The sequence below is a fragment of the Crocodylus siamensis genome, chromosome 3, assembly GCF_052110815.1.
Source record: "Crocodylus siamensis isolate JL-2025a chromosome 3, ASM5211081v1, whole genome shotgun sequence".
NCBI classification, from domain to species: Eukaryota; Metazoa; Chordata; order Crocodylia; family Crocodylidae; genus Crocodylus; species Crocodylus siamensis.
In genome coordinates, this window is record NC_143397.1 from 75,155,539 (window position 1) to 75,182,325 (window position 26,787).

At 41.9% G+C, this 26,787-nt stretch overlaps 1 protein-coding gene across 1 annotated transcript in view; it reads left to right on the forward strand.

Annotated features, from left to right (window-relative positions):
• Positions 1-26,787, forward strand: part of AUH (AU RNA binding methylglutaconyl-CoA hydratase) — a 184,521-nt gene that overhangs the window by 84,093 nt on the left and 73,641 nt on the right. The window contains exons 5-6 of the mRNA XM_090038527.1: positions 3,675-3,767; positions 4,724-4,780. Of these exons, the coding sequence (XP_089894653.1) occupies positions 3,675-3,767; positions 4,724-4,780 (150 nt within the window). The remainder of the gene's footprint in view (positions 1-3,674; positions 3,768-4,723; positions 4,781-26,787) is intronic.

Consider the following 26,787-nt stretch of genomic DNA (forward strand, 5'->3'; position numbering starts at 1 on the left):
TTGGAAGTACAGCAGTAATGACATAGCAAGCTAACATACAGCAAAGAAAAACCTGTGTTTTTCCTGCATTTCAAATTTTAGCTTAACTGTAGCTCCTGAGAAGCAGTTTCTATTGCATGGTCTTCATTTCTGTATGAAAAAAATGTATTTGAATTATACTAGAGCTAAAATTCTGAACTACTAATCTGCTTCCTCACTGAATGAGGCAACCTGCCTTTGAGTGTTGCTAGCATTATTTAAGTAGTAAGCAGAGTATTTTTCTCAGTGTGACTGCTGTTCCTATTGTTCCAATCGAGAAACTAGCAACAGTTACTGATAACCAGGGTTTTCTCTGATTAAACAAAACAAAACCAAACCCAATTTTTTAATTAAAAAAAGTAACCCAAATCCACATTTTTCTGTGATTATAGATATAGACCGATACAGATATAAATCTATATCTATATATTGATGTGGGGTTTTATTGTAATTGCAGAAGAATGTGGATTTTGGGTTACTTTTTTTAATTAAAAAATTGGAGATTTTTTTTTATCAGAGAAAACCAGGTTCCCTGGGTGGAAACAGATGACACTTTTCCTTGCTTTTAATGCTGCCTTTAAAAAGGTGAAGCAAGCAGATGTCCATATCCTTTTTCATGCCTTAAGCAAGGAACCCCAAACTTTCCTGCTTCAAGAGATGGGCCCCTGAGAGGTACTGGGAAGAGCAGGAGCCAGGGGATTCCTGGTGCCTCGTGCTTCCATGTTAGCACCTGTTCCACACTTACCCTTATTTTTATTTTTTTAGAGGGACCCAGCCTGGATCCTGGCAAGAAGGCATAAGGAGGGGAGGGAGGTGGGGAATCCCCTGGCAAAGGGAACATGCCACCCTTTGTCTTACATTGGGCCCGGTATGGGACATGGGGAGGTCTCTGTTTCACGCAGTAAAACAGATCAGCTGTGGCAGGACATGTCCCACTGATGCTGATCCATTGTAACTTGGCAACTTCTGTTCGTAGCTTATGTTTTCAGCATTCAAGAGTAGTTTTTAGTTACCTATATTTTAGGATCTCCTTTGTGCTTAGTTTTAGCTTTTAAAGCATGATTGTCATTCCATGGCTTATAGGACACTATTATGATTCCCTGTCCTGACTCCCATGGAAGTTTACTGACTTTACTGCTTTCAAATGCTACCCTGAGATGGATCAAGAGAGGAATGAGGCAGGCCTGGCTCCTGATCTTTACTACCTATATCCTATCTCTGTGATTCTCAACCAGGGTACGTTGAGATCATTTCAAGGGTACTGTGCGGTGCCATGCAGTGTTAGCACTGTTAGGTACTCAAACCTGATTCACAAGATTAACCCAGAGATTTCAAATAGGAATTCATGGTATTATAAAGAGTTTGACCTGTTGTGATGTATCTGAGTTCTTTGCAACAGAAGAATTGCTGTGTTATTTTTTTGTAGTCAACAATTGAGTGAATACAAAGGCCTGACATTTTCCAAGGAGTGCCTTGAGTCTAAAAAGATTGAGAACTACTGTCCTTTCTGTTAGATGCCTTGTGTAATGGCAGGCCCTATAATTAATTCTGGAATTTGAAATAACAGACAAGTTTCAATTTTCTTTATTGGAACCAGGATGAACTAATTTAAATAACCAGTTTTAATCATCATTTAAATGAGCAAGCAGGAAACCTTTAATTTAAATAATCAATTTTAATTCTGCTTGCATTTTTATTTTTTAGTTATTTTCCTAAAAAAAGCTTAATTTTCATTGGTTGATAATCATAAAAGCACATTGATTTGCAGCTAAATATAACCTTTATACTAAATTAATACTATGCTTTTGCAAACCAGGATGATATGAGTATATCTCTACACATTTATTTATGTGGGTATACAGCTGAACATTTATTCAGATTCTTAATTTTAACATTCCTATGAGATTAGAAAATGGCAATATGATTTGTGTCCAGCTGTTTTTGGATGGAAATTACAATTCAGTTAAAAAGAACAAAATACCATTTTCACGTTTTTAAGCTAATTCAAATTACCTCATCATGCCCAGAAGGAAAAATGTCAGTTTATCAAAACATGTTTTGCCTTTAAAATGAACTGATTTATTGAACAAACAAACGAAAAGTTTTTGCAGTTAGTGCGCTGACCTGATCATTTCTTGCTCACAATATCCTTTAAGATTTTGTTAGTAGTAAATCTCATTCTTGCATACCTCATTTTGATTCATAAACTACAAATGGAAAGTAAGTTTTTCTGCTTTTCAGCTGTGAATAAGTTCCTCAACTTTGAATGAACTAATCACTGAATTAAAAAAATAAAATGGAAAAAAAAAATCTTTGCACCTGCAAAATAGGCTGCTGCTATGAAAACCTGACTTTTTCTTTCAGCAGACTAGGTTATTTCAGATTTTGGTAGCAAATGTATACTGCTTCAGTACTGTTTTTATTTAATTTTAAGTGATTCTTATAATACAGTAGACTAAAATCTTAATATAGGCTGTTATTTAAAATTTAATTTTGAAATAAAAATAATGATTTAAAATAAACATCCTGATTATAAAAAAATCAAATTTTATTTTTAAAAGGAAATGCATTTTGAATGCAACTTCCTTGATGTCAGCCTATGTGAGCAGTAGTGCAGTGTTTTCCAGACTCTTGGTTCTGAATAGCTGGTGATCCATGGACTGGTTGTTGGGGGTCTGCTAAGAACTAGTTGCCCACATTTTTCACTTCTTTCTGTTTGTTGTTATTAAATATTAAAGAGGCTTAAAAACACATACAATAGTGTCATATTACTTACTTTCTTTGTAACCAAATGTTGTATTTGCCTCAGATGTATCATGCATTCATTAAGAGGAGGTAATTTGGTCAGGATAGTTACTGTGATTGGAAGAGGGTGGTAGTCTTAACTATCTGCATGCTGAAGACATTTGCAGATTTTTGAAATAGTGTTCTCCTGTAATCTTTATTCAGTGTTCATTGTAGGCATGGCAGGAAAAATGTATAAAATCAGTTAGGATGAGGATGAATGTGTATACTGGTACTTTAATGTTTAATATGATTTAATAAAACAAGACTCCTGATAATAAATGAAATACAAATGATGTTATATTTGCTTATGTCTCTGACTTTACATCCTGTTGCATATGTCTGAAAAAAGTAATATTAGATTGATGACCTCCTTCACCTCCTACCCCACTTAGCTGTTTCCACTTGCGAAGTATAGTGGAAATGGCATATAATGATATGGAATCACTATACTTGGCAGTAGTCAGATGAATATGGGTCTCAGCTGCATCCTGGTTACAGTTACTATTAATTATGATAAAAGCTTGTTTCAGCTGCAGGCTGGTACATCTGTATATGTTGATTTTTAAATGTTCTTATTCTGTTATTTCTCTTAATGCCATGGGCATGCTTTTAGAATTTAAAATCTAAATTTAGGTGAGAACTGAGCAGCAGCTGGAGGAAAGGACTTGTAAAACATTTTGGCTACATCATGATTGAAGGGTTATGTTTTCATTGAACAGGGATGCCAAAAAATCATTTTAATGTCTGTATTGTTGTTGAACACGACATATACAGTCAGACTAAGGGAAAAAGTAAGTTGAACAGAATAGAATACAGGATGATTAACAAATTTTCTTTGAGCAGGTGTTAACTGGTACTTTTTCTTTCAGCAAATCTTCCAGTACCGACTATTGCTGCACTAGATGGGATAGCATTAGGTGGTGGCCTAGAACTGGCTTTAGCCTGTGACATAAGAGTGGCAGGTAAGGCTGAATCCCATTAAAATGAACACAAGATTATTAACATTATAGTAGCCTTGACTAATCCTTGCCTTGATTTTATATTCAGACATTCCTTATGCTCAATTATTTCTATGTGATTTAGCAGAAACTTGAGTGAAATAATAATTGCTGATGTTTAATTTCATACCATTTACTACTGATAGCATGGGTGCTTTTGTTGCCTGTTTTAATATATTCTTACAATCTTCACTTTATCACTAGCAGTGATCCCAGAAGGGTAGGGCAGAGACTGAGAAAATTTTCGTAATTAAAATTGTCCTGTCATCAAAGTTTGAAGTTTTTTATTTTCCATATTGGTTGCTATACAAACAGGTTGCAGGAAATAGGCCAAACTTGTTTGTGAATGTATTATGAAACAAGCAATTAAGCTGTTATAAAACAAAAGCGACAGCAGCACATGAAGAGGGGAACCTTGACCTATCCAGCTGTCAGAACTGTAAAAGCATTTGTTGGAAAGTAAATGGAAACTCAGTCTTGAGCAGTTGCCAGTAACTCAGAAAATATTAAGTTGTTTGACCCTGAGAGAGTATTCAGTCAGCCAGAGAAGTCATAATCATCAGAGACAGACTTTATATCCCCATTTCAAGTTGTTAAATAATCTTTGCCTCTTTCTTTTTAATTATTCTAATTCTGCAAATAATTGTTTGCATTATTGGGTCTAATAACTTACGTGCATGTGCAATCTTCCTTTGTGAAAATTAATGCAGTACAGAGCTTGTTGTGACAATAATAGCTAGGTCTTTTAAGTGTAGATCAATTTGGTCCGTTTGTTTTTTCAAAGGCAAATGTCTTTAAGTGATTATTTGTTTGAAAGTTGTATTTAATAAATTACCAAGCTCTTAATCACTTTTCATTGTATACACTTCTTAAAATTAATATAGTACCAAGAACTGATTATATTTTATGCTCTCTTGTAGCTTCTTCTGCTAAAATGGGTCTTGTTGAAACAAAGTTAGCAATCATTCCAGGTGCAGGTATGAATTTGCTTCTTATACACTACTGTAGATGAGCCAGCCACTAACAAGTATCTTGGTGTCTATAATACTGCCTTATTGTTTAGTTTTCTAGTAACTTCATTTTTTTCGTTTAAGATTATTAATGTGGTTTTAAAGAGTACTTCATGTTCAAAATTAGGGAAAAGTGCTCCTGATTTCTTAAAGGAAACGATTTAATATGTTATGTTTTTAATGGGTACCTGCCTTAAGTCAGCCAATACTGAGCGGGTTTGTAATTGGGAATTCATCTCTCCTCTGAAAGCTGACTGCATTTGTGTAGGGGTGTGGTACATTTTAACTATTAGTATAACAAAAATGGTAATTTAATTAATGATCCAATACTGTACCTTTTTTGATGCTTGTCAGTTGGTTGTGTGAAGTTACTGAAGACTGAAACTGTGATGTATGTATGACTTTTTTTTGCACTCAACATTTTTGGTTCACTTCAGTTGTATAAAAGTAGCTATTTTCCTTTAACACATTTTCCATTGGGATGGACTCTTGGTTGACCCTATTCAGGATTCAGGCTGGATAGAAGGAATAAAAGGTTATTAATAATGATGTTTGAGACCTATTTTAAGGTCACATTTTTTAGATAATCACTGAACCAGTAACCTGATACTGGGGAAAGAGCAATATTTTGAGCAAATTGCCTAGTTGTGATTTAGCTAATGTCGCTGAAAGTGCTGTGAGAAGTTTGTGCCATGTCTTTGGACCATTTTTCTTTCTGGCTGGTGAATTGCTAGGTCCATTTCTAATGGAGAAATTTAGTATCTGTGTTAAAGATACTGGGGGGCTTCTGTTCTTTAGAAAGCTTTGGTGCAACCCTTGGACAAGAAGCAGTCATTTGAAATTGACAATCCAGACTATTGTCTGGTTTTGTATTTTGTGTTATTGGTTATGATTATTATGGAAGTGGTGATGAAACTCCTAACAGTGTCTTCAATAGGATCTCCAAAATCCCTCACAGGTTGAGTTCATACCTTTGGCTTAAGTATGGCACCAAAATCTTTTGTTTGTTGGACTTCTCTTACCAGTGAATAAGTGTGCTGTAATTATGTTCGTGTTTTTAGATTTGTCATTTTCCACAGTGCTGTTAAACAGGAAGTATTTCTGCTGTGTCAGTGGGCTTCAGGCTGGAAACAGAGATATGTTTGCTCTTTTGGGGAGATTCCATAGGACATTATTGGGAGGTTGTTTTTCTGGGTCCAAAATTTACCAAGTAAAGCAGTGTCTTTCAGATGAGATATGTTGGGCTGATAATTCCACCTATTGTTGAAGTTGCCCAACACTTCCTATCATAAGAGTCTGTTATTTTTAGTTCCTTATAATTTTACCAAACTCTTACCTATCTTGGCTGAATTTTACATGCCAGATATCTACTTTAGCCAATTTTTTTTCTAAAGCTTCAGTCATAGTTCTTCAGCTTTTTCTAAAATAGAAGCTAATGAGTGTCTCAGGGTTCAGGTTAGCCTAGCTCCCTCCAGGCTGAAATCAGCCCTTGAACCCTTTAAAAACCACTCCCTTAATGTGGTCCCAGCAACAGAGTCGATCTCTGGGCCCAGTGGGAAACAATACAGGCTTTGATGCCCTGGGTTCTTCTGCTCCATGGGGCTCAGCTGAAAGCATAAACAATCCAAAATAAACATGTCTTAAAATCAATCCCAGTAACAGTCTTTTTCTGGGCCCTGCAACACAAGCTTTAAATCCCTGGGTTAATCTGCACCATAGAGCTCAACAGAAAATGTAAAACAATCCAGAATGAACACCCACAGGCTTGGGTTAGATCTCTCCCTGGAACCTTTCTTCTTCCTTGGAGGAGTCCTCGCTCTCCACTAGACCATTACTGTCTCCAGGTCTTCCTTCCCTCACTTCCTCTTTCTGCCTCTTTACTTCTGGTCAGCCAGTCAATTTCCCTTTATTATTGGCTTATTGACTGAGCCAGCTGAGGCCCCTTAGGGGGGTGGTTTGTTAACTGCTGACTAATTGATCCAGGCTGTTATAAAGAGGAATGCATTATTTGTTTTTAATACATTTGTATTAATGTATGACATGCTTGTATATTTGAAACTGCAGCTGAAGTCTGTGCAACTCTTCTGTGAATGTGTGAAGTACAGTGTGATGCTTAAATACTCTGTTGTCTCATGTCTCAAATTGGATACCCAGAATTAGCGGAACTTTATTAGGGGTGCAACAATAGAGATTTTTTGAGCCGATACCAATGGCCGATTTTTTAATTTCTGTGCCTTCATGGAATTGATGTAAGATAAACTAGTTAATACTTGTAATGCACTCAGATACCAGAGTGGTGAGTACTATACAGGAAAAACAATGAATGAATTAATAGTTCTGCCTCTGGGTATTTAGAATTACAAAATTGTGATTAATAAGGACAAAATCTATGGTTCAGGTTCTGCATGGCACTTCATATGCTTTGTTTTCTCAAAAGCAAGGATCCAGGCCTATTCTCTAGACAAAGATCTTTTTCTAACCTGGAAAATATTGATGTTTGACAAATCCTGAAGTAAATTATTATATAAAATCATTAGAATAAGCTGCCTTTTTCATGAAACCTTTCTTATGTCTGAGATCACTAAGAAAATGCAAATTAGTTACCAGAACACTCATCCATAAACTTTGACCATTTATAAAGTGTTTGGCTCCTATAAATGTTATCAGCTAGAAAATGACTAGAACCAGGTTAACCTCAAATCATCATACACTTGTCAATTGTACTGAGTTTATATGGGCCACTACATATCAGAGCAGATGATCTTCCCAGAAGCGTCACAGTATCCGCAGATGAGCTCAGAGTCATACGAAATCCCCATAAAATGTTTTCAACACTTCTAAAACAAACTCTGTGTTAACATGAAGTGACAACTGTACAGCCATTGGATGTATTTGTTCCCTTGTGCCTAAGGAAAGTGAAATATCTAGCTGGACAAGAAGACTCATCTTCAGAAGAATGCAAAACAAACCACAAACCAAAATATTTTCTACAGATAATCTTCAGAAGAAAATATCAAGAGAGTGGCCTCTTTCCTTCTTCCATTAACAATAAGCTAGATCTTCTGAAAAAGAAGACAAGTAGGGTAGACACATTCTTCATTGAGTGGCAGGACTCTTTATTAGGCTGGATGGTCATTTATACTACTCTGGCAGCTGTTCCATTCTTTTCATGGAAAGAAAATGTGAATAGACATGAAAATTAGTGAATCTGTGTGGATCTTCATTATCTCCTAAATTATTCTTTTTTCACTTTAAAGACCAGAAGGGAGATCTGTATTAATGGAATTGATGTAAAATCAGGGGAGTGGGGGAAACAACATCATTTTTTTTTCAGCTGAGAAAGACGTCAGGGGAATTTCTAGAAGTGACAAACTCGTGTAAAATGTGGCCACACTAACAACAGGAATTTAAAATCCATCCAAGTGTAAAATGATAGAAAGAATGTCACACTTCAAGCCTGAAACTTGACCCACATTATAATGGGGTGGTAAAGTAGCCCTTAGAATTAAATACTGAAGCTTCAAGAAAAACAGAAAATAGAAAATTAACATAGGAATCACCATTTTTTGTAACGGCTGGGAAGAGGGGAGAACAAGTCCTTATAATATCAAAAGCAGTTAGAATTGTTCCCCATGTGTGAAATAATTGTATTTCATACTGGCAAAATGTAACTGCATTACCTTCAAAACCATTAGAAATACAGAAATTTCTTGTCTCCTTACCTCTTCTGGTTTCGTCTTTTGGTTTATGACTCTATCCCATTTCAGCTCCACTCCTAGTCTCATTGGTGGCTCACTGATATTCTGGCTCGTTTTTCTTTTGAACTTCTCACTCCTTTAGTTTATTTCTCCATGTAGTACAAGCATGCATGTGTCTCCCATGCTAACTAAATCCATTTCCTACCTTCTTTGCCCAGTCCCATTCCCCTTTCATCTCTTAACCCCACAGCAGTGAAAGGATTGATTTGAAATAAGTTGTTTACAATGATAAAGTCTATTCTTATGAAATACTATATTAAATACTGGGAAAACTGAAGGCAAGGACCTCTCTACATATGCAGGTAAAGGTGCAATGGGATCTAATGTGTGATCCATACAATTGTACTTCCTTCCATGCCACATGGAGAGAACGCTGCTCCTGCTGTGAGCCTCTGAAGGTGTGAGGCTTGTAGTGGTGGCAGCATTCCTCCAGCATTCTCAGGAACCTCAAAAGGGGGGAGCCGTGTTCTTCCCATCGCCATTGCTGCGAGCCCTGCAGCAACAGTGGCTGTGGGGCTCACAGCAGGGACAGGATTCCATCATGCTGCCCCCACTGCAAACCTTGCACCTGATGGGCACATCCAGATGAGCGCGCACGTGCCTATTGTGGCATCTCAAAGCACTTTGAGATGCTGCAAGAAGCATGCTGAGAACAAAAAAATATTCCAGGTATCAAAAAAAGACCTGCGGAAAAAAAGTGGGGCAAGGCACAGTCCAGGACCATGCCCTGAGGCAACCCAGAGGTAGGTCCTCTAGAGAGACGCTTTGGTATCCAGCCAGACTGTCTCTGTTGTGCTTCTGTTGCCCTAGCACGTGCCCTTAGTGTGCAGGGCAAATGGAAGCAGGGCAAGGCTGCAGCATGACCGGGCCCTGGGCGCTGTCCCAGATAAGCAAGGACTGGGGGTTGGAGGGCTGTGTGGTTTCTGGTTGGGTTTGTGGGTGGAAGGTGTGTGGGGAGCGTGTGGGGAGTGGTGGAGATGTGGGGTTTGTGGGCGGTTTTAAAAGGGGGCTGCCACATGCCCCCACACCCACCCCGTGTGGCGCACAGCTCCCAGTACTAGCAGCAGTAGCCAGCTGTGCTGTGCATGCTGCAGCACTGCCTGCCCAGCAGTCTGTGCAGAGAGAACGGGCCCAGCCCAACCCAACCTGGCCTGGCACAGCACACTACTTTGAAGTAGTTCCCACTTACATTAATAAAAATTTGCCACGGCACACCTGTTAAGGCATTCCCTATCCTCATATCTATTGTAGCTGATTGTAGCCCATTGCCATGGCAAAATTCTGTAGCACACCTGTTCATTTCTGGCTGCACACTGCTTGGGAAACACTACATTAGCGCACCTTTGGACAGGACCGGGACACGCGGCTTTAGGACCCGTGGCTCTTGTCCAAAGGTGTGCGCTAGCTGGCTGGGCTACACCAGGACTGTTCCGTTCTCTGTGAGGGTTAGGTGGCAATGTGTGGCCGCAGGGCTGTGCCATGGAGAACGGGTCTGGCCCACCCTCCCCCACACAGGCCATGGGCCAGGCAGCACTGCAGGCATGACCCAGCTAGCTGCTGCTGCCAGTGCTGGGGCCTGTGTTCCACAGAGGGTGGAGGGGGCAGGCATGTGGAGGCCCCTGCCCCTCAAACCCCACATCCCCCCACACCCCTTCCCATACCTCTCCTGCAAACTTCACATCCCCCCGTCACACACCTGTCATGCCGACCTGCCAGACAGATTGAGACCTGCTGGCAGGAGCTGTGGCTGCAGGGGTAGCTGTCTTCACATCCTGGTTAGTGAAGGGGTCAGGGGGAGCTCTAATTTTTCTATTAGAAAACCTAAAGCAAACATCAAAACATAACGATATTTAGGATTTATTTTATTATGATGATAGAAACACTGGTGGGCTTCCAAATTACTTTAAAATTGTAAATATATCAATAAAACATTGCCCAATGAATCTCTCTTTATATCTATATCTACAGATAGATATCTAACAGATAGATATCATGATCTTTTTTTTAATTGTGAAAGAACATGGATTTTGGGGTATTTTAAAGAGTGGATTTGGGATTATTTTATCAGCGAATTTGCAGTTTTTATATAGGGAACCCCAGGATTGCTGCTAGTGAGGCAAGTGGCAGGTACCCAGGCAGAGGAGCCTGCTCAGGGCTGCCACCCTGGCCCCAGCTGAAGGGCGGATTAGGTGGCTGACCTTCTGGCCATTTGGGGCCAGGAGACATGCTTTAACAGTTCAAAGCAGGCCATCACACTGAGAACATCTTCCAGGCGGTAGCTGCCCAGATGGCAGGGTGGGGACATGCATAGCAGCACTGCCGCACAAAGGCCAGCTGTGCAGCCATGGCCCACTGGTAGCTGGCCCAGAGGTTCAGATGCCTCTGCTACAGTGCCCATGCCACAGCCCAGGCAGCTGTGTGGTTCCCTGTGTGGTCTGGCAGGTGCACAGCTTTGAGGGGGCTGTCGCAGGGGGAAGCAGGTCATAATCAGGCAGCAGCCTCCACTGCCAGACTGCTGCACTGTGTAGAGGGTGCAGGGAACTCTAGGTCAGGGCTGCTTCAGCAGTCCAGGTGGCACGAAAGGCTAGTGTCCTCAGATACCAGTTGGCTGGGCTCCAGATGCTCCTTAGAGCATGTAGCCTTGAGTTGCTTGCTGGGTAGCTTTTTATACTGCTGGAGTCAGCATGGTGCTGGCCCCAGGCTCTAGATCCCCCTGGGTGCAGATCCAGAAGGAGCTGGGCAGGGTCAGTTTGTCCAGAGTAGCACAACTTGCCCCACATCAAAGTGCATTTTCAGGCACGTGTGCCAAGGCAAAAATCCCCAGTACAAAATTGTGCTGCTCCTATTTGAGCTGCTGCAAGCACATGTGCCTGCATGTGTGGACACATCCCAGGAGGCTCACAGCAGCAACAGTGTTCTTGCTGCTGTGACAAGCCATATGGCAATGTCAGCTGCAGGGCTTTCAGCAGGGGAAACCTAGGGGAATGCTGCTGCAGCTGTGACCCCTACAGCTCAGGAGGCTTGCAGTAGCAGCAGTGTTTTTCTCACTGCTTCCGCTTCCAGCCACACAGCTATGGAGGCTCAAGGGAATTGGCGCGGGGATGAGGCAGGCACCATTCCCCCTGCTGCAAGCCCTACAGGTGACAGTGCCACCACCACTGGGAGCCTTGTCAACTGCAGAGCTGGCAGTGGCTGGTGTTCAATTGTAACTGGAAGTCCCTCAGTTGATGGGGCTCCCAGCCACAGGGCGTGGCCACACATTCAGTTAATGGCGTGATTAGAACAAGTTACAAAGTTATTGCACATTTTTTGTGGAATAATCAACAATCAATCAACTGACAGTCATTCTTTACAGAGCAAGGTGTATGCATTGATGTGTTCTTTGGCTGCTGAGTCCAATGCACGAGTGGCAGTCCTGCCCACAGGTAGGGCACACCCACACACTAGCAATGCTCTAAATCCGAGACTAGCTTATTGCTTGTTTTATCACACCATTAGTTGGTTGAACATGTAGCTGGGCCACAACTTAAGGTGTGATTACTTGGTTAATTGCACCCTAAGTATAACTTGTAGGAGGAGATCCACCTGAATCAATGGGTCCAATAGGGTGTAGTTTGCTCTCTCAGACTTTCTTTCCTTTTCTTTATGTACACGTCATAAACTTTGCTTTAGCTCTTCTTCCTGCCTTCTCATCCTTCGCAAAATTTGACACCAGATTTAGTATTGAAACTCGTGGAATAAGTTGAATATTGCTTGCAGAGAACACTTACGACTTAGTGGGGTTAACAGAAACCTGGTGGGACTCTACCCAAGACTGGGCAGTAAACATTGAGGGCTATAAGCTATACAGAAAGGATAGACTAGGGAAGAGAGGGGGAGGGGTTGTACTCTACGTCAAGGAGCGTTATACATCAACCCTTATCAAAATGGAATCAGAGGAGGAGAAAGTAGAAGGATTATGGGTTAGGATACATGGAGGTCAAGGAGAAGGGGATTTGGTGGTAGGGGTTGCTACAAACCGCCACACCAAGGGGAAGAACTAGATTTGGAACTCCTGAGGCAGCTCTCAGAGACCATAAAGACTAGGGAGGCGGTAGTCATGGGAGACCTAAACTACCCTGACATCTGCTAGGAGACACAGACAGCAAATTCCCACCATTCACGCAGTACCTCCACCTGATGCAAGAGGTACATGGTCCCACTAGGGGAAATGCCTTACTGGACCTGGTATTGGCAACAGGGGATGACATGATAGGGGACCTGCAGTTTAGTGGTCACCTGGGGGACAGTGACCACCAAATAATAGAATTCATCATAAGGCGTAGAGTGGGTAAGGTAACTAGAGTAGTAGGGTGGAAGTGCTAGACTTCAGGAAGGCTGACTTCAGCAAGTTCAGGCGTTTAGTCCATGACGCACTGCAGAGTAGGAGATTTGGCGAGATGGGAGCCCAGGAAGGGTGGCTGTGCCTTATAGAAATGATCCTTCGGGCACAGAGGGAGATGATTCCGATGCAGGGGAAAAGGGGCCAAGAGGCTTCCTTGGCTGACCAGAGAAATCCAGAGCAGCCTAAGGGCAAAAAGGGGGGCATATAAGCAGTGGAAACAGGGAGAGATTACTCCTTAGCTTGCAGTTGTAGGGAGGCAGTTAGGCCAAAGCTACCATGGAGCTGAGGATGGCATCCCAAGTTAAGGATAACAAAAAATTGTTTTTCATAGATTCATAGATTCATAGATTCATAGATGCTAGGGTCGGAAGGGACCTCAATAGATCATCGAGTCCGACCCCCTGCATAAGCAGGAAAGAGTGCTGGGCCTACATTACCCCAGCTAGATACACATCCAACCTTCTCTTGAATACCCCCAGGGTAGGGGAGAGCACCACCTCCCTTGGGAGCCCGTTCCAGAGCTTGGCCACTCGAACTGTGAAGAAGTTCCTCCTAATATCTAATCTAAATCTGCTCTCCTCCAGCTTGTGGCCATTATTTCTTGTAACCCCCGGGGGCGCCTTGGTGAATAAATACTCACCAATTCCCTTCTGTGCCCCCCTGACAAACTTATAGGCAGCCACCAGGTCGCCTCTCAACCTTCTCTTGCGGAGGCTGAAAAGGTCCAGTTTCTCTAATCTCTCCTCATAGGGCTTGGCCTGCAGGCCCTTAACCATACGAGTGGCCCTTCTCTGGACCCTCTCCAGGTTATCCGCATCTTTCTTGAAGTGCGGCGCCCAGAATTGCACGCAGTACTCCAGCTGCGGTCTGACCAGCGCCCGATAGAGGGGAAGTATCACCTCCTTGGACTTATTTGTCATGCATCTGCTGATGCACGATAAAGTGCCATTGGCTTTTCTGATGGTTTCATCACACTGCCGACTCATGTTCATCTTGGAGTCTACTAGGACTCCAAGATCCCTTTCCACTTCCGTGCCACCCAGCAGGTCATTTCCTAGGCTGTAGGTGTGCTGGACATTTTTCCTCCCTAGATGCAGCACTTTGCATTTCTCCTTGTTGAACTGCATTCTGTTGTTTTCTGCCCACTTGTCTAACCTGTCCAGGTCTGCTTGCAGCTGCTCCCTGCCCTCCGGCGTGTCCACTTCGCCCCATAGCTTAGTGTCATCTGCAAACTTGGACAGAGTACATTTCACCCCCTCGTCCAAGTCGCTGATGAAGACATTAAAGAGTATCGGTCCAAGCACCGAGCCCTGCGGGACCCCACTGCCCACACTCTTCCAGGTCGAAACCGACCCATCCACCACAACTCTCTGGGTGCGACCCTCCAGCCAATTCTCCACCCACCGGACTGTGCAGTCATCCAAGTCACAGCCCCTTAACTTGTTCACCAGTATGGGGTGGGATACCGTGTCAAAGGCCTTCCTGAAGTCCAAGTATACGACATCCACCCCTCCTCCTGCGTCGAGGCGTTTTGTGACCTGGTCATAAAAAGAGACTAGATTGGTCAGGCACGATCTACCTGCCACGAACCCGTGCTGGTTTCCCCTCAGCATAATTTGTCCTGCCAGGCTCTCGCAAATGTGAGCCTTGATGATTTTCTCAAAGATTTTGCCAAGGATGGAGGTGAGACTGACTGGCCTATAGTTGCCCGGGTCCTCCTTCCTCCCCTTCTTGAAAATGGGAACCACATTGGCCCTTTTCCAGTCCTCCGGGACTTGACCCGTGCGCCACGAGCGTTCAAATATTCCCGCCAGTGGAATTTTCAGATATATAGAGAATAAAAGGAAGGCCCAGGGTGGAATAGGACCACTACTGAATGGGCCACAGCAATTGGTGGTAGACAGAAAGGACAAGGCTGAACTCCTCAATGAGTTCTTTGCCTCTGTTTTCCTAAATGAGGGACAAGACACGTCTCACATTGTAGAGAGGCAACAGCTGGGTGCCAGACTACCAAGCATTGACCCTGAGATGTTGCAGAGTCACTTGGAAGGACTGGATGTGTTTAAGTCAGCATGCCTGGATAAGCTCTATCTGAGGGTACTGAAGGCACTGGCTGATATCATTGCACAGCCACTGGCAAGAATATTTGAGCACTCGTGCTGCATGGGCCAGGTCCAGGAGGACTGGAAAAGGGCCAATGTGGTCCCTGTTTTTAAGAAGGGGAGGAAGGAGGATCCAGGCAACTATAGGCCAGTCAGTTTCACCTCCATCCTTGGCAAAGTCTTTGAAAAGATTATTAAGGCTCATATATGTGAGAGCCCAGCAGGAAAGATTATGCTGAGGGGAAACCAGCACGGGTTCGTAGCAGGTAGATCATGCCTGACTAATCTACCTCTTTTTATGACCAGGTTACAAAACACCTTGACACAGGAGTAGGGATTGATGTCATTTACTTAGAGTTCAGGAAGACCTTTGATATGGTATCCCACTACATATTGGTCAACAAGTTAAGAGGCTGTGACTTGGTGGTGGGTGGCAAATTGGCTAGAGGGTCATACCTAGAGAGTGGTAGTGGATGGATCGGTATTGACCTGGAAGGGGGTGGGTAGTGGGGTCCCACAGGTCTCAGTCCTTGGACCGATACTCTTCAATGTCTTCATCAGTGACTTGGATGAGGGAGTGAACTGTACTCTGTCCAAGTTTGCAGATGATACAAAACTGTGGGGAGAAGTGGACACACCAGAGGGCAGGGAACAACTACAGGCAGACCAGGACAGGTTAGACAAATGGTCAGAAAACAATAGAATGCAATTTAAAAAGGAGAAATGCAAAGTGCTGCACCTAGGGAGGAAAAATGTCCAGCACACCTACTGCCTAGGAAATGACCTGCTCGGTAGCACGAAGTGGAAAGGGATCTTGGAGTTCTAGTAGACTCCAAAATGAACATGAGTCATCAGTGTGATGAAGTCATCAGCAAAGCTAACTGCACTTTATCGTGCATCAGCAGATGCGTGACAAACAGAACCAAGGAGGTGATACTTCCCCTCTATCGGGCACTGGTCAGACCGCAGTTGGAATACTCCATGCAGTTTTGGGTGCACACTTCAGGAGGGATGTGGATACCCTGGAGAGGGTCCAGAGAAGGGCCACTCTTATGGTTAAGGGCTTGCAGGCCAAGCACTACGAGGAGAGACTAAGGCACCTGGACCTCTTCAGCCTCTGCAAGAGAAGATTAAGAGGTGACCTTGTGGCTGCCTATAAATTCATCATGGGGGCACAGAAGGGAATTGGTGAGGCTCAACTCACCAAGGCGCCCCTGGGGGTCACAAGAAATAATGGCCATAAGCTAGCAGAGAGCATATTTTGACTGGACATTAGGAGGAACTTCTTCACAGTTAAAATGGCCAAGGTCTGGAATGGGATCCCAAGGGAGGTGGTGCTCTCCCCTACCCTGGGGGTCTTCATGAGGAGGTTGGATGGGCATCTGGCTGGAGTCATCTGAACCCAGCGCTTTTTCCTGTCTATGCAGGGGGTTGGACTTGATGATCTGTTGCGGTCTCTTCCCACCCTAACATCTATGAATCTGTGAATTGGTAGAAAGCAGTACATGATAAACTCCCACATTGGAATCTTCAAATTTTTGTCAGTGGTTTCTCAAAAAATGAATAATGATGGCTGGATCACAGGAATATTTATATCTTTCTATTGCTACTAGGAAAGACATTATTAATAAAATAACAGTTTGAGAACTAAAATCTCCATATTAATCAAATCTCTGTTTTTTTGTTTGAAAGTTGAGTTGCTTTCTCTTCATTGTCAACTAATTCACTTGCTATCTAAGTATGCATATATGGAGATAAGGAACTTGGATATACCTAAGATAGATCTGATACTGGTTCCAGGGTCTTTGAACATTTAGAATATGATTTGGTATTTTATTAAATAAGTTACTAGTAAATGAACATTTGTCTGCTTTTTCCTCAATCAGCTGAAATCTAGATAGCTTTATTTGCATTTTAATATTTTGTAATGTTTATTTTATATAACAAGTTAAATAAATGGCCTCAAGTAAAAAATTGCTAATGTGCAGAAAACAGATGTTTGAACATCCACTCTTCTCTCAAAGTAATTAAACAAAATATGTAGAATGCTAATAGAGGGAGGTAAATTAGTTCTGCCTCTGTAAATTAGGGAGAATTGCGATTCATAGAATTTCTTCATTTTCTTAAGTAAAAATAAGCCGACTTCCATCAAATGAGTCATTTTCTCTTTGGCTTCACAAGCAGTTCTAATAGTAATAGCGTGAAGGCAGAATTTTAAAATGTCACACACTACTAGTATTCAAAAATCTGTTTACCAATTTAAAAACACAGTAGCAACATCTTCTCATGGTAACATTGTTTCTCCAGACTGTTGGTAATCCAACATCTTGCTTTACAGTTAGTTGTGTGCTAGGTTTGCTAAAGCATAGGATTAGAATGCCAGTCACTTTTGTGACTTGACCCAGAATTTTAAAGGGGTGTGTGCTTTAATCCACTGTGTCCTACTCTCTCTCTTTCCTTATGAACATCAAACACGACAACATCATTTGTCTTCAGTTGCAGTTATTAAGTATTTCCACCTTTGCTTGGATATCCCGTTATGTTTGTTTTTTAGTGTTTTATTTATTTTAAAATTATACTGAGTCAGTATGAAACTTGTGGATTCCTTTTGTGTGAAAAGCTGAAAAAAAATAATTGGACAGATTATTCTGCCCCTTTTTTTCCCTTTTAAATTCTGCAGATTTAGGCCCCATTCAGGTTGTCTCAGTGAGTGCAGGTTGTACGCTAACACTGGTTTCACTGGAGTTTTCCAGGGCATATTTCTAAAGCTTCACTTCTTAGTTAAGGAAGCAAGACTAAACTTTCACATTTGTAATTAATTTTGCAATAAGTATGGGACATTGAATAGAAATTTAGGCAGGCTATAGCTATGTGGAGGGAATTCATAAATTGGTTGTTGATATATTTCTTTTGCATTTGGGATACTCTCAAGTGACATGGGGGCAAGACATAAGTTTTTTTTTGTATTTACTTTAAAATATTGCCAGTCATAGGTTTATTTCTGGAACTAGTGAAGGTTTAATATGATTGTTCCATTCCCTCTTGGATGGGCAGTTGAAAGATACAGGCTAGGGTCCATCAAGGCTGTTCTTGCCAATGATTCCTTCCCTTCAGCTACTGAGAAAGTGGCAGAATTTGTGTCTAGAATCCTAAAATGTCAGATCGTGGGGGACATTTGTCTTTTTAACACACCCAGTGTTAGTTGTTGTAATTCATGCTGCTGCCTGTAAGTCCAATAGAGACAGCAGCCAACCTGTCTATATTGATGCATCAAAGAGATGGAAAGATCACTGCTAGATAGAAATTTGTTTGTGTTTTTTTCTGCACATGGATTCCCTGTTGTTGATTTTGTGACTGGCTATATGTGAAATTATAAATCTAGTCAGTGACCACTGGTCTTCTATGTATTGTCCCCAAATATGTCCCTATAGCCCTGAACTAACTTTGTGTCACAGTCATTCATTCTCTCTCCTGTATAGATAATAATTTTGAAAAGTATTCTTGTATTTGTTGTACACACACACTTTTCTTTTACCTGTATAAGGTATTAAACAGGGCCCATGGAGTTGTTCTGTCTGGCCCATTGGACTACTAGCATAATACCAGAAGTTAGAGGCATGTGGCAGTGGAGCACACTGGTGGCGGTGGTGGTAGCAGCAGCACCTGCTGTGTGCCCCAGGCTTCAAGTAGAGTTAGAGTGGCATAGGATAGGCAGTGTGGGTGGCTCTGGCTCTAGCACGGAACATGTGGCAGGGGCTGAAGCCATTGCTGCATGCTCTGTTGATGCCACAATTGCTGAAGGGGCACATGATCCACTGCCACAGTCACCACTACTGTGTGCTCTGGTGCCATATGCTGCCATATGCTATGCTGCCTCTCCTTGTGCCCCAGGCTGCCTCCAGCCCACAGGATCCACAGGGCCCAGTGGCCTCTCTTGCCTTATTTCCTCACATATACTTCTTTAGTTTATATTCACCCATTCCCAGAATGTTACCCAAAGTGTCAGCTTTCTGGTGTGTTCATGGAGTTACATGATAAGGTTATGCAGACAGATGCATGCAGGTATACATAGGTTTTTCACAAATCTTCTAAACACACTGGGTGAGATCCTTTTCCACCTGTTGGGCTCCTGAGTGGATATTAAGTGTCTAAGTTTGAACTTTGCTACTTTTATAATATGCTAGCATTTTAGCTTTCTGAATCACAAAAAATAACAAACAGGAGGAGGACCCATCCAGCTTTGGTGTTAACTGTTTATTTTTTTAGAGCAGGGTGAAATAGGATCACACCAGGTACCTCACATGCGGATAGGATCTCACCCACCATTGTTTTATGTAATGACCAAAGGACATGTAATTACAGTTTGGAAAACAGCAAACTTCTTTAATGTAAATGATCCTAATACGGGTAACTCCCACTTAGCGCTGTTTTGCTATAACACTCATTTTAAATTGATTTAATGGATTTCATAGACATTAGGGCTGAAAGGGACCTTGGAAGGTCTCCGAGTCCAGCCCCCTGCCCCGATACCTGATTTCAATTAGCGCTCAGCAGAGTTTTGTTGTAGCGCTCGCGGTCGCCATCTTGAGTCATTAAAAACACTCAAGGTCACCTTCTTGGGTTGTCAGATATTTTTGGCTATGCTTAAAGCTCACTTCGCTTAACGCTCGGTTTTTCAGGAACCAATTAAGAGCGCTAAGCAGGGGCTGCCTGTATAGCAACTAGATTCTAGTTTACCCTTCCCCCAGGTGTCATTGGCGGGGGTGGCGAGAGGAATCTGTGTTTAGAAAGACAGGGTTTCCCCTGTTTCACTAGGCTTTTGCAGCAACACCCTTCACTTGAACTCGTAAAAGCAGCTGAAAAGCAAATGATCCTCTCACCTTTTAATTCCTTTCCAGTCCCCTCTTGTCAGGTGATCAGCCATTTTATTGCCAAGGTAAGCTCTCCTCTGACTACCCAGTTCTCTGAGTTAGGAGCCAGTTTATTGTCTAGGATGTTTGAATAGAAAACTTTTCTATTTGACCCCCTTTGACCCCCAAGTCGATAACCTTGAGCAGAATTCATGAGTGGTATGACACTTAAGTGTGTCTATACTGCTTGTGTGGCATAGACGCGTTCATAAGTTGTGTGGTGCACAAGCAGTCCAAATTCTTGTACCATGTTAGGTATAATTTTTTGATACAGATGGTAGAGAAGCCAACTAGGGAGGAAGCTTTAGTTGACTTGCTGCTCACAAACAGAGAAATTATTTGAGAATGTGAAATTAGAAAGAAAGCTGGGTGACAGTGACCACAAAATGATACAGTTCAAGATAGTAACTGGAGGAAATGAAGGAGAGCAGCAGGGTAAGGACACCGGACTTCAGAAAAACACACTTTAGTGAACTGGTAGGCGGGATCCCCTGGGAGGCAAGTCTGAGGGGCAGATAAGTCCAGGAGATCTGGCTGTACTTTGAGGCCATTTTAAGGGTGTGAGAACAAGTTATCCTGACGCAATGGAAGAACGGGAAATAGAACAGGATGCCAGCCTGGCTGGACAGTATTTTCAATGAGTTGAAACTCTAAAAGGACTCCTAGAAAAGGTGTAAACTGGGTCATAGCACTAGGGAGGAGTATAAGAGCCTTGCATGGACATGTAGGGAGAAAATTAGGAAGGCCAAGGTCCAATTTGAGAAGTAGCTGACAAAGGACGTAAAAGGCAATTAAAAAGGATTCTCCAAGTGTATTTTAAAAAAAAATTGGATGGAAAACCAAAGAAACCATACGTCCCTTAGAGAATGCAGAAGGCAATCTAGTTATCGATGAGGCAGAGGAGACCTGAAGTATTTAATTACTAGATGATGGGTGCAGTTGGCAGCAAAGATAGGAAAGGAGGTAAACAGCCTAGAGTAGTAGAAGAACAGGTTATGGATTACTTAGGAAAACTAGATGCTTTAAAATTGACAGGACTTGATTGAATGCACCTGAGGGTATTAAAAGATTTGGCTGAGGTGATAGGCTCTGTGGGTGGAGGGAGAGCAGTGGCTATATGTTGACATTGGTAAGGCTTTTGACACTGTCTCCTATCACATTCTCATTAACAAGCTAAGGAAATACTGGCGAGATAAAAGCACTGTAAGATGGACATGCAACTGGTTGCATCATGCTGAATGAGTAGTCATCAGTAGCTCAATGTCTAGATGGGAGGAGGTATCAAGTGGGACTCCCTAGAACCATATTTCAGGTCTAGTATTGTTTAACAACTTCATTAATGATTTGATGATGGGATTGATTGCTCACTTAACAAATCTGAGGACAGCACCAAGTTGGGTGGAGTTGAATATACGTTGGAGTAGGGCTGTGCGAAATGCCTGCGTTTCATTTCAGGTTTGGATTTGGTGTTTCAGATTGACAGTGTTTCGTTTTGGTGTTTCGTAGGTCTGTTTAAAACGGCTGTGTTTTGTTTCATTTTGGATTTGGCATTTTGGAGGGACAGTTATTCGTTTGGGTGTTTCAAATCACTGTCCCATTTTGTTTTGGCCAAAACTGTTTTGGAGCTGTTTTGGAATTTTAACAGTATTTCGGTGTTTCAGCTATAGGCTATACTGGGGAATCACAAAACTGCCTACAACTTTGTTATTTCTTGCCTGCTTTGGATGAAACTTGCAGGGATGCTAACCCCTTCTGAGGGCATGAAGCCTGTCAAGTTTCAAGGAGATAGGTGTAGTGGTTTCTGGGAAACTGCACCTCAAACTGTTCAAAGCTAACACGTATCATTTGCCAGCAGCCGCAGCCTGCTGTCATCCTGCACACAGACCTGGGGGCCTGCTCCTCCTGGGAGGAGTCTTGCACAGCGCTGCAGTCCTTCTGGCAGGCGTGGGCCCCTGCATCCATCTGCAGGATGACAGCAGACTGCTGCTGCCTATGGCAGCCTGACCAGCACTGGGTTCTTCCTTGCGCTTAGCATGGGATGCGCTGAGCAGACTTGGGGGGCTGGTGCTGGCCCCTGGATCAGTGCAGGGTTTCAGTAGGCTGCTGTTGCCGGCTGGGGAAATAGCCTTGAGATGCTGCCATCACCAGCTGGCAGCAGCAGCCTGCTGTCATCCTGCATCCCCCAGGACGAGCTGGGGGAAAGATCAAGGAGCTGAGGAATTGAATTGGGCACTGGGACTTGAACATTGCCCCAGCCCCTGGTTTGATTCCCCAGTCCCTGCTTCAATTCCCCAGCACCGGGGTTGGAAGGGACCTCAGGGACAAATTGGTGTCACTGACCAACTACAAGTGTCAATATCAGAGCAGTTCTTTCTCCCTCTCCCTCTTTCCCTGCAAGCCCACCTCTGAAACAGCTTGAAACATTTCAGAAACATCCAAATCATTATGGAAAATTTCCGAAACATTTTGGATGGCCCGTTTCATTTTGGAGCTGTTTCGGAGCCCTGCATTTTGTTTTGGATTCTGTGTTTCAACCATCAAAACATCCGAATGTGAAACAACATGACCACCAAAATTTTGCACAACCCTATTCCCCACCTCCCAGTTCAATTCCCCAGCACTGAGGTTGGAAGGAACCTCAGGGACAGATCATTGTCACTGGCCAGCTACAGGTGTCAATATCAGAGCAGTCCTTCCTCCCTCCCCCTCCCACTCCCCCTTCTTCTTTTCCTACAAGCCTGCCTCCAAAACAGCTCCAAGACATCAGAAATGTTTCGGAAACATCCAAATCATTTCAGAAAATTTCTGAAACATTTCAGTTGGCCTGTTCCATTTCAGAGCTCTTTTGAAGCCCTGTGTTCGTTTCGGATTCCATGTTTCAGCCATCAAAACTTCTGAATCTGAAACAAAATGAAAAAGCCGCCGAAGTTTCGCACAGGCCTACTTTGGAGGGTAGGTCTAGCATCCAGAGTGACTTGGATAGACTGGAGAAATGGATTGCAATCAATCAGATTGAAGTTCAGTAAGGACAAGTACAAAGTCCTGCACCTGGGATGGAATAATTGCATGTACAGACTGGGAAATGAGTGGTTAGGCTGCAGAAGAGGATCTGGGGATTACAGTACAGCCTAAACTGTATATGAGCCAGCAGTGTGCTCTTGTTGTGGGGGGAGGTGGCGGAGGGGAAGCCAGTAGCATACTAGGTTGTATTAACTGAAGGATCACTTGCAAATGAAGGAAAGTGATTCTTTTGCTGTATCTTGTACTGGTGAAGGCTTACTTGGAGCACTGCAGTTTTGAACCTCACACTTCAAAAAGGATGTGGAAAGTTTGGAAAGAGTCCAGCACAGAACAACAAAAAATATTAGGGACCTAGGAAACAAGATTTATGAGGAAAGGCTGAAAGAGCTAGGGTTATTTAGTTTGGAGAATTTAAGTCTCTAGTAGATTTGGTAACAGTCTTCAAATACATGAGGGGTATTCACAGAGAGGATGAAGATAGGTTTTTCTTTATGGCAGTAGAGGACAGGAGTAGGAGGAGTGGCCTCAAGATGTAGCGGAGATTTATGTTGAACATTAGGAAGAACTTCCTGACTATGAGGGTGGGCAAGAACTGAAGCTACGTAGAGAAATTGTGGAATCTCCATCCCTGGAAATTCTCAAGAGCAAGTTAGGCAGACACTTGGCTGGGATGGCTTGCCACGGGTGATCATGCTATAAATAGGGGCCTGGACTAGATGACTCGGAGGTTCATTCCAGCCAAAGTTTCGTATGATTCTACTGACAGGTCACTCAAATTTTTCCATTTTGCTGCCAAAGATAAGCAACATATAGTTAAAAATATAATCAATGTCTGTTTATTATTCAAGAAATTATTGATATGAGGACAGTAGCATAATGTGGGGTGGCAAGCAGGGCACGTGTCCTGATCGCTGCCTAAGGGGAGAAGCACTAGAAGACCAGGGGTAGCAGATGCCTCACCCTGAGGCTATACTGCTTGCTTCCTGCCTGCATGCTGCCTACCTCTGGCACACATTGCCAGCACAGGCAGTGTGTCTCACAGAGTGCAAGGCTTCTTGGAACTGTAGTTTTGTAGGGCATCAGCAGCTCTGGCTACTGCTGGGGGGAGAACTGATTTCCATTTTTTATGCCAAATTTAGCTTCTTTTTTGCCATCTGTCTTCAGTGTAAAAAATGGGGTGAATTTCCACCGTGGTACAGCAAACTCCACTGTCAGTCTAGAGAACTACTATTTCCAGAACATCTTGCACTCATGGACTATCAGCCTTTCTGCTCTCTCCTGTTCCTGCAATCAAAGTGGGGGAGAAGGGTGAGAGACTGCTGCTCAGGGTACCTTTCCGTGTTATACCACTGCATGGGGAAAAATCCTTCTTGTCTTATGAGCCTGAACATTCCTCTGTAAAAATGGAAGAGGGCAACATATTAAAACTTCCAAATTTGATTTAAGAAAAATTCTAAAGAAAAGAAACAATAATGGATTTCTTTTTGTTATTAGATACCTAAATACTATATGGGTCCCTTCAATCCTGGGCTGAATCCTGAAGTCAAAATTACTATTAATCTGGTAGAGTTTACATTAGTAAGGGCTGTAAAAATGGTAAGCTCTTTAGCATTTGTTTTAATTGAAGTTTATCCAGTACTGATATATCTGAAAGAATAAAGAAATTATCACAGGATAATAAGAACATGTTTGTTTTCTTCAGAGTTTGGACTTGTCATGAAGTCATTTCCTCATCTGTAACCTTAGTGAGAACAACTGCATTTTGGTTAGTGATATATTCTTGTTTAAGAAGGGTTTGCTGGATAGATCTGCATATAGCATCACTCTGAAAGTAATACTTTCAATTAGTTTTATTAACAATTGTCTTGTGAAAGAATATTGCAAGTATTTTTTTAAGTACCCCTTTTCATCTTCAGTACTTTATTTGTCTAGTGAATTAAATCTGCAGAAGACTGTAATAGATTTCGAGAAGATGATAAATTTAAGATGAGGTGACTTTTTCAACATACAGTTATTAAGATCCCTGTTGCCAATATGTCTTAATCTCAATATAAATATAACTGGGAGGAGGCAGTGTTTCTGCTGTACCTGCTCTGTTCTAAAATGGGGCCTTTTATAGAGGCAGCAATGCTTGGTGAGTTCTTGAAAAATTATGTTGACAGCTGTTGAGCTCGTCCACGCTCAGTGTGTTTTTTGAAGAGAAGCCAAGGAATTTTTAATCAAGGAAGATTACTGAGCAGATTACTGTGTACCGAATATTTAAAAATAGACTTACTTTTATTAGCAAAACTTTTGTTTAAGCATGAAGCGTTACATTTTTTTCACTGGAAAAGCAAAAACTGTTCCAATTGAAAACAGTATTAAGTTGTTATGAATGAGATGTAAAATAAAATGTTTTCTAAACATTTTTTTCTTCCTTTTAATCCAAGAGATGGGTATTCTATACAGATATGTCAATGGATAAAGGGCATGTGTTGCAAATTTAAATTCAGTGGAACTCAGAAAACATGCTTTATTTTAGGGATGGATTGCTCTGTAACCTGTCAAAGTGGAAAAGTTGTGATATTTTTTAAGAAAGGATCTTTAAAGAATGTAACTGTTCTTGTATATGAAGTTATTCTGCTAATCTAGTCTCATAGGACCAATTGCTATTCTTTTCCCACCCTAATGAAACTAGGTCACTGATTTTTGGCACTCATCCAAGTTGTGAGATTTATTTTGTGTTCAAGCTCACTGTCTAGAAATAGTGATGCAATGTCAGCAAGGCCACTTTTCATTTCATGAACATAATTTCCAGTGCCCTGGAATTAATTTATTCACTGACCTGTTAATAACTGCAATCCGTCACTGGTTTACAGAGGCAGCGGAAGCGTCTGGAAATAGTCATGGCCACCCTATTAAGTGATTAGTTACAGGATTTCTATTCACTGTAGCATTTTAGTTTTGATCATGTTGAAGAGTCTGGCTGCATATGAAAACTCACTAGCTACTTAATCAGAGAAAAATAATTGTAACATATATATTGTGACGGGATAACCAGTTTCAAGTGATTGCTTTACAGGATTTTATGTTGAAGGATATCTTAGAGATACTTTCTGCATGTGTTTGGAAAAAACCTGAATGTAGATTTATAAAACATAAGATTGAAAAGATGAATCTTTTAAAATGCATTATCATTTTACTATTGTACTCATTTAAAGAAGTGAAATCTCAAAATTTAGGTCGAGAACATCTAAATAAATTCTTTGAAAAAACTCCAAGCTTTGAACAGATTTTGTGCATTAAATTTTTACCCTAACAAGTTTTTTTTTTAAGTTTGTTCTTTAATATCACTATATCTTTCCCAACTGCTTCCATTTCAAGTAGAGCTACAATTTTAATATACATCTCCTAAACTGGAAACTTCCCATCCCATCTAGTGGCTTCTACAAGCATAATGATTCAAATAATGCTTCAAGGATAATGGAGGCAAGAATCACCTCTTCAGTCCAGGATCCCCTACCTCCATTAATTAGATTGTCTTTTGATTGGTGAGGTTTATATTATAGTCCATAGAATTCTTTGTCTTTAAATAAAGTGTTAAGTAGAGGCATTTTTAAATAAACACAAACTATAACAATGTAGTTCATACTTCTAATGTCGTATTCTTTAAAAAGAGTTTGTTGGGGGGCTTTGGTTGGTTGGTTTTGGGGATTTTGTTGTTGTTTTTGAACTTGCCCTATTTTGGAATCATGAAAAAACAAAACCGGGCAAGACCTTTTATAATTGTGTACATATAATTTATGGGTGTAACATTCTT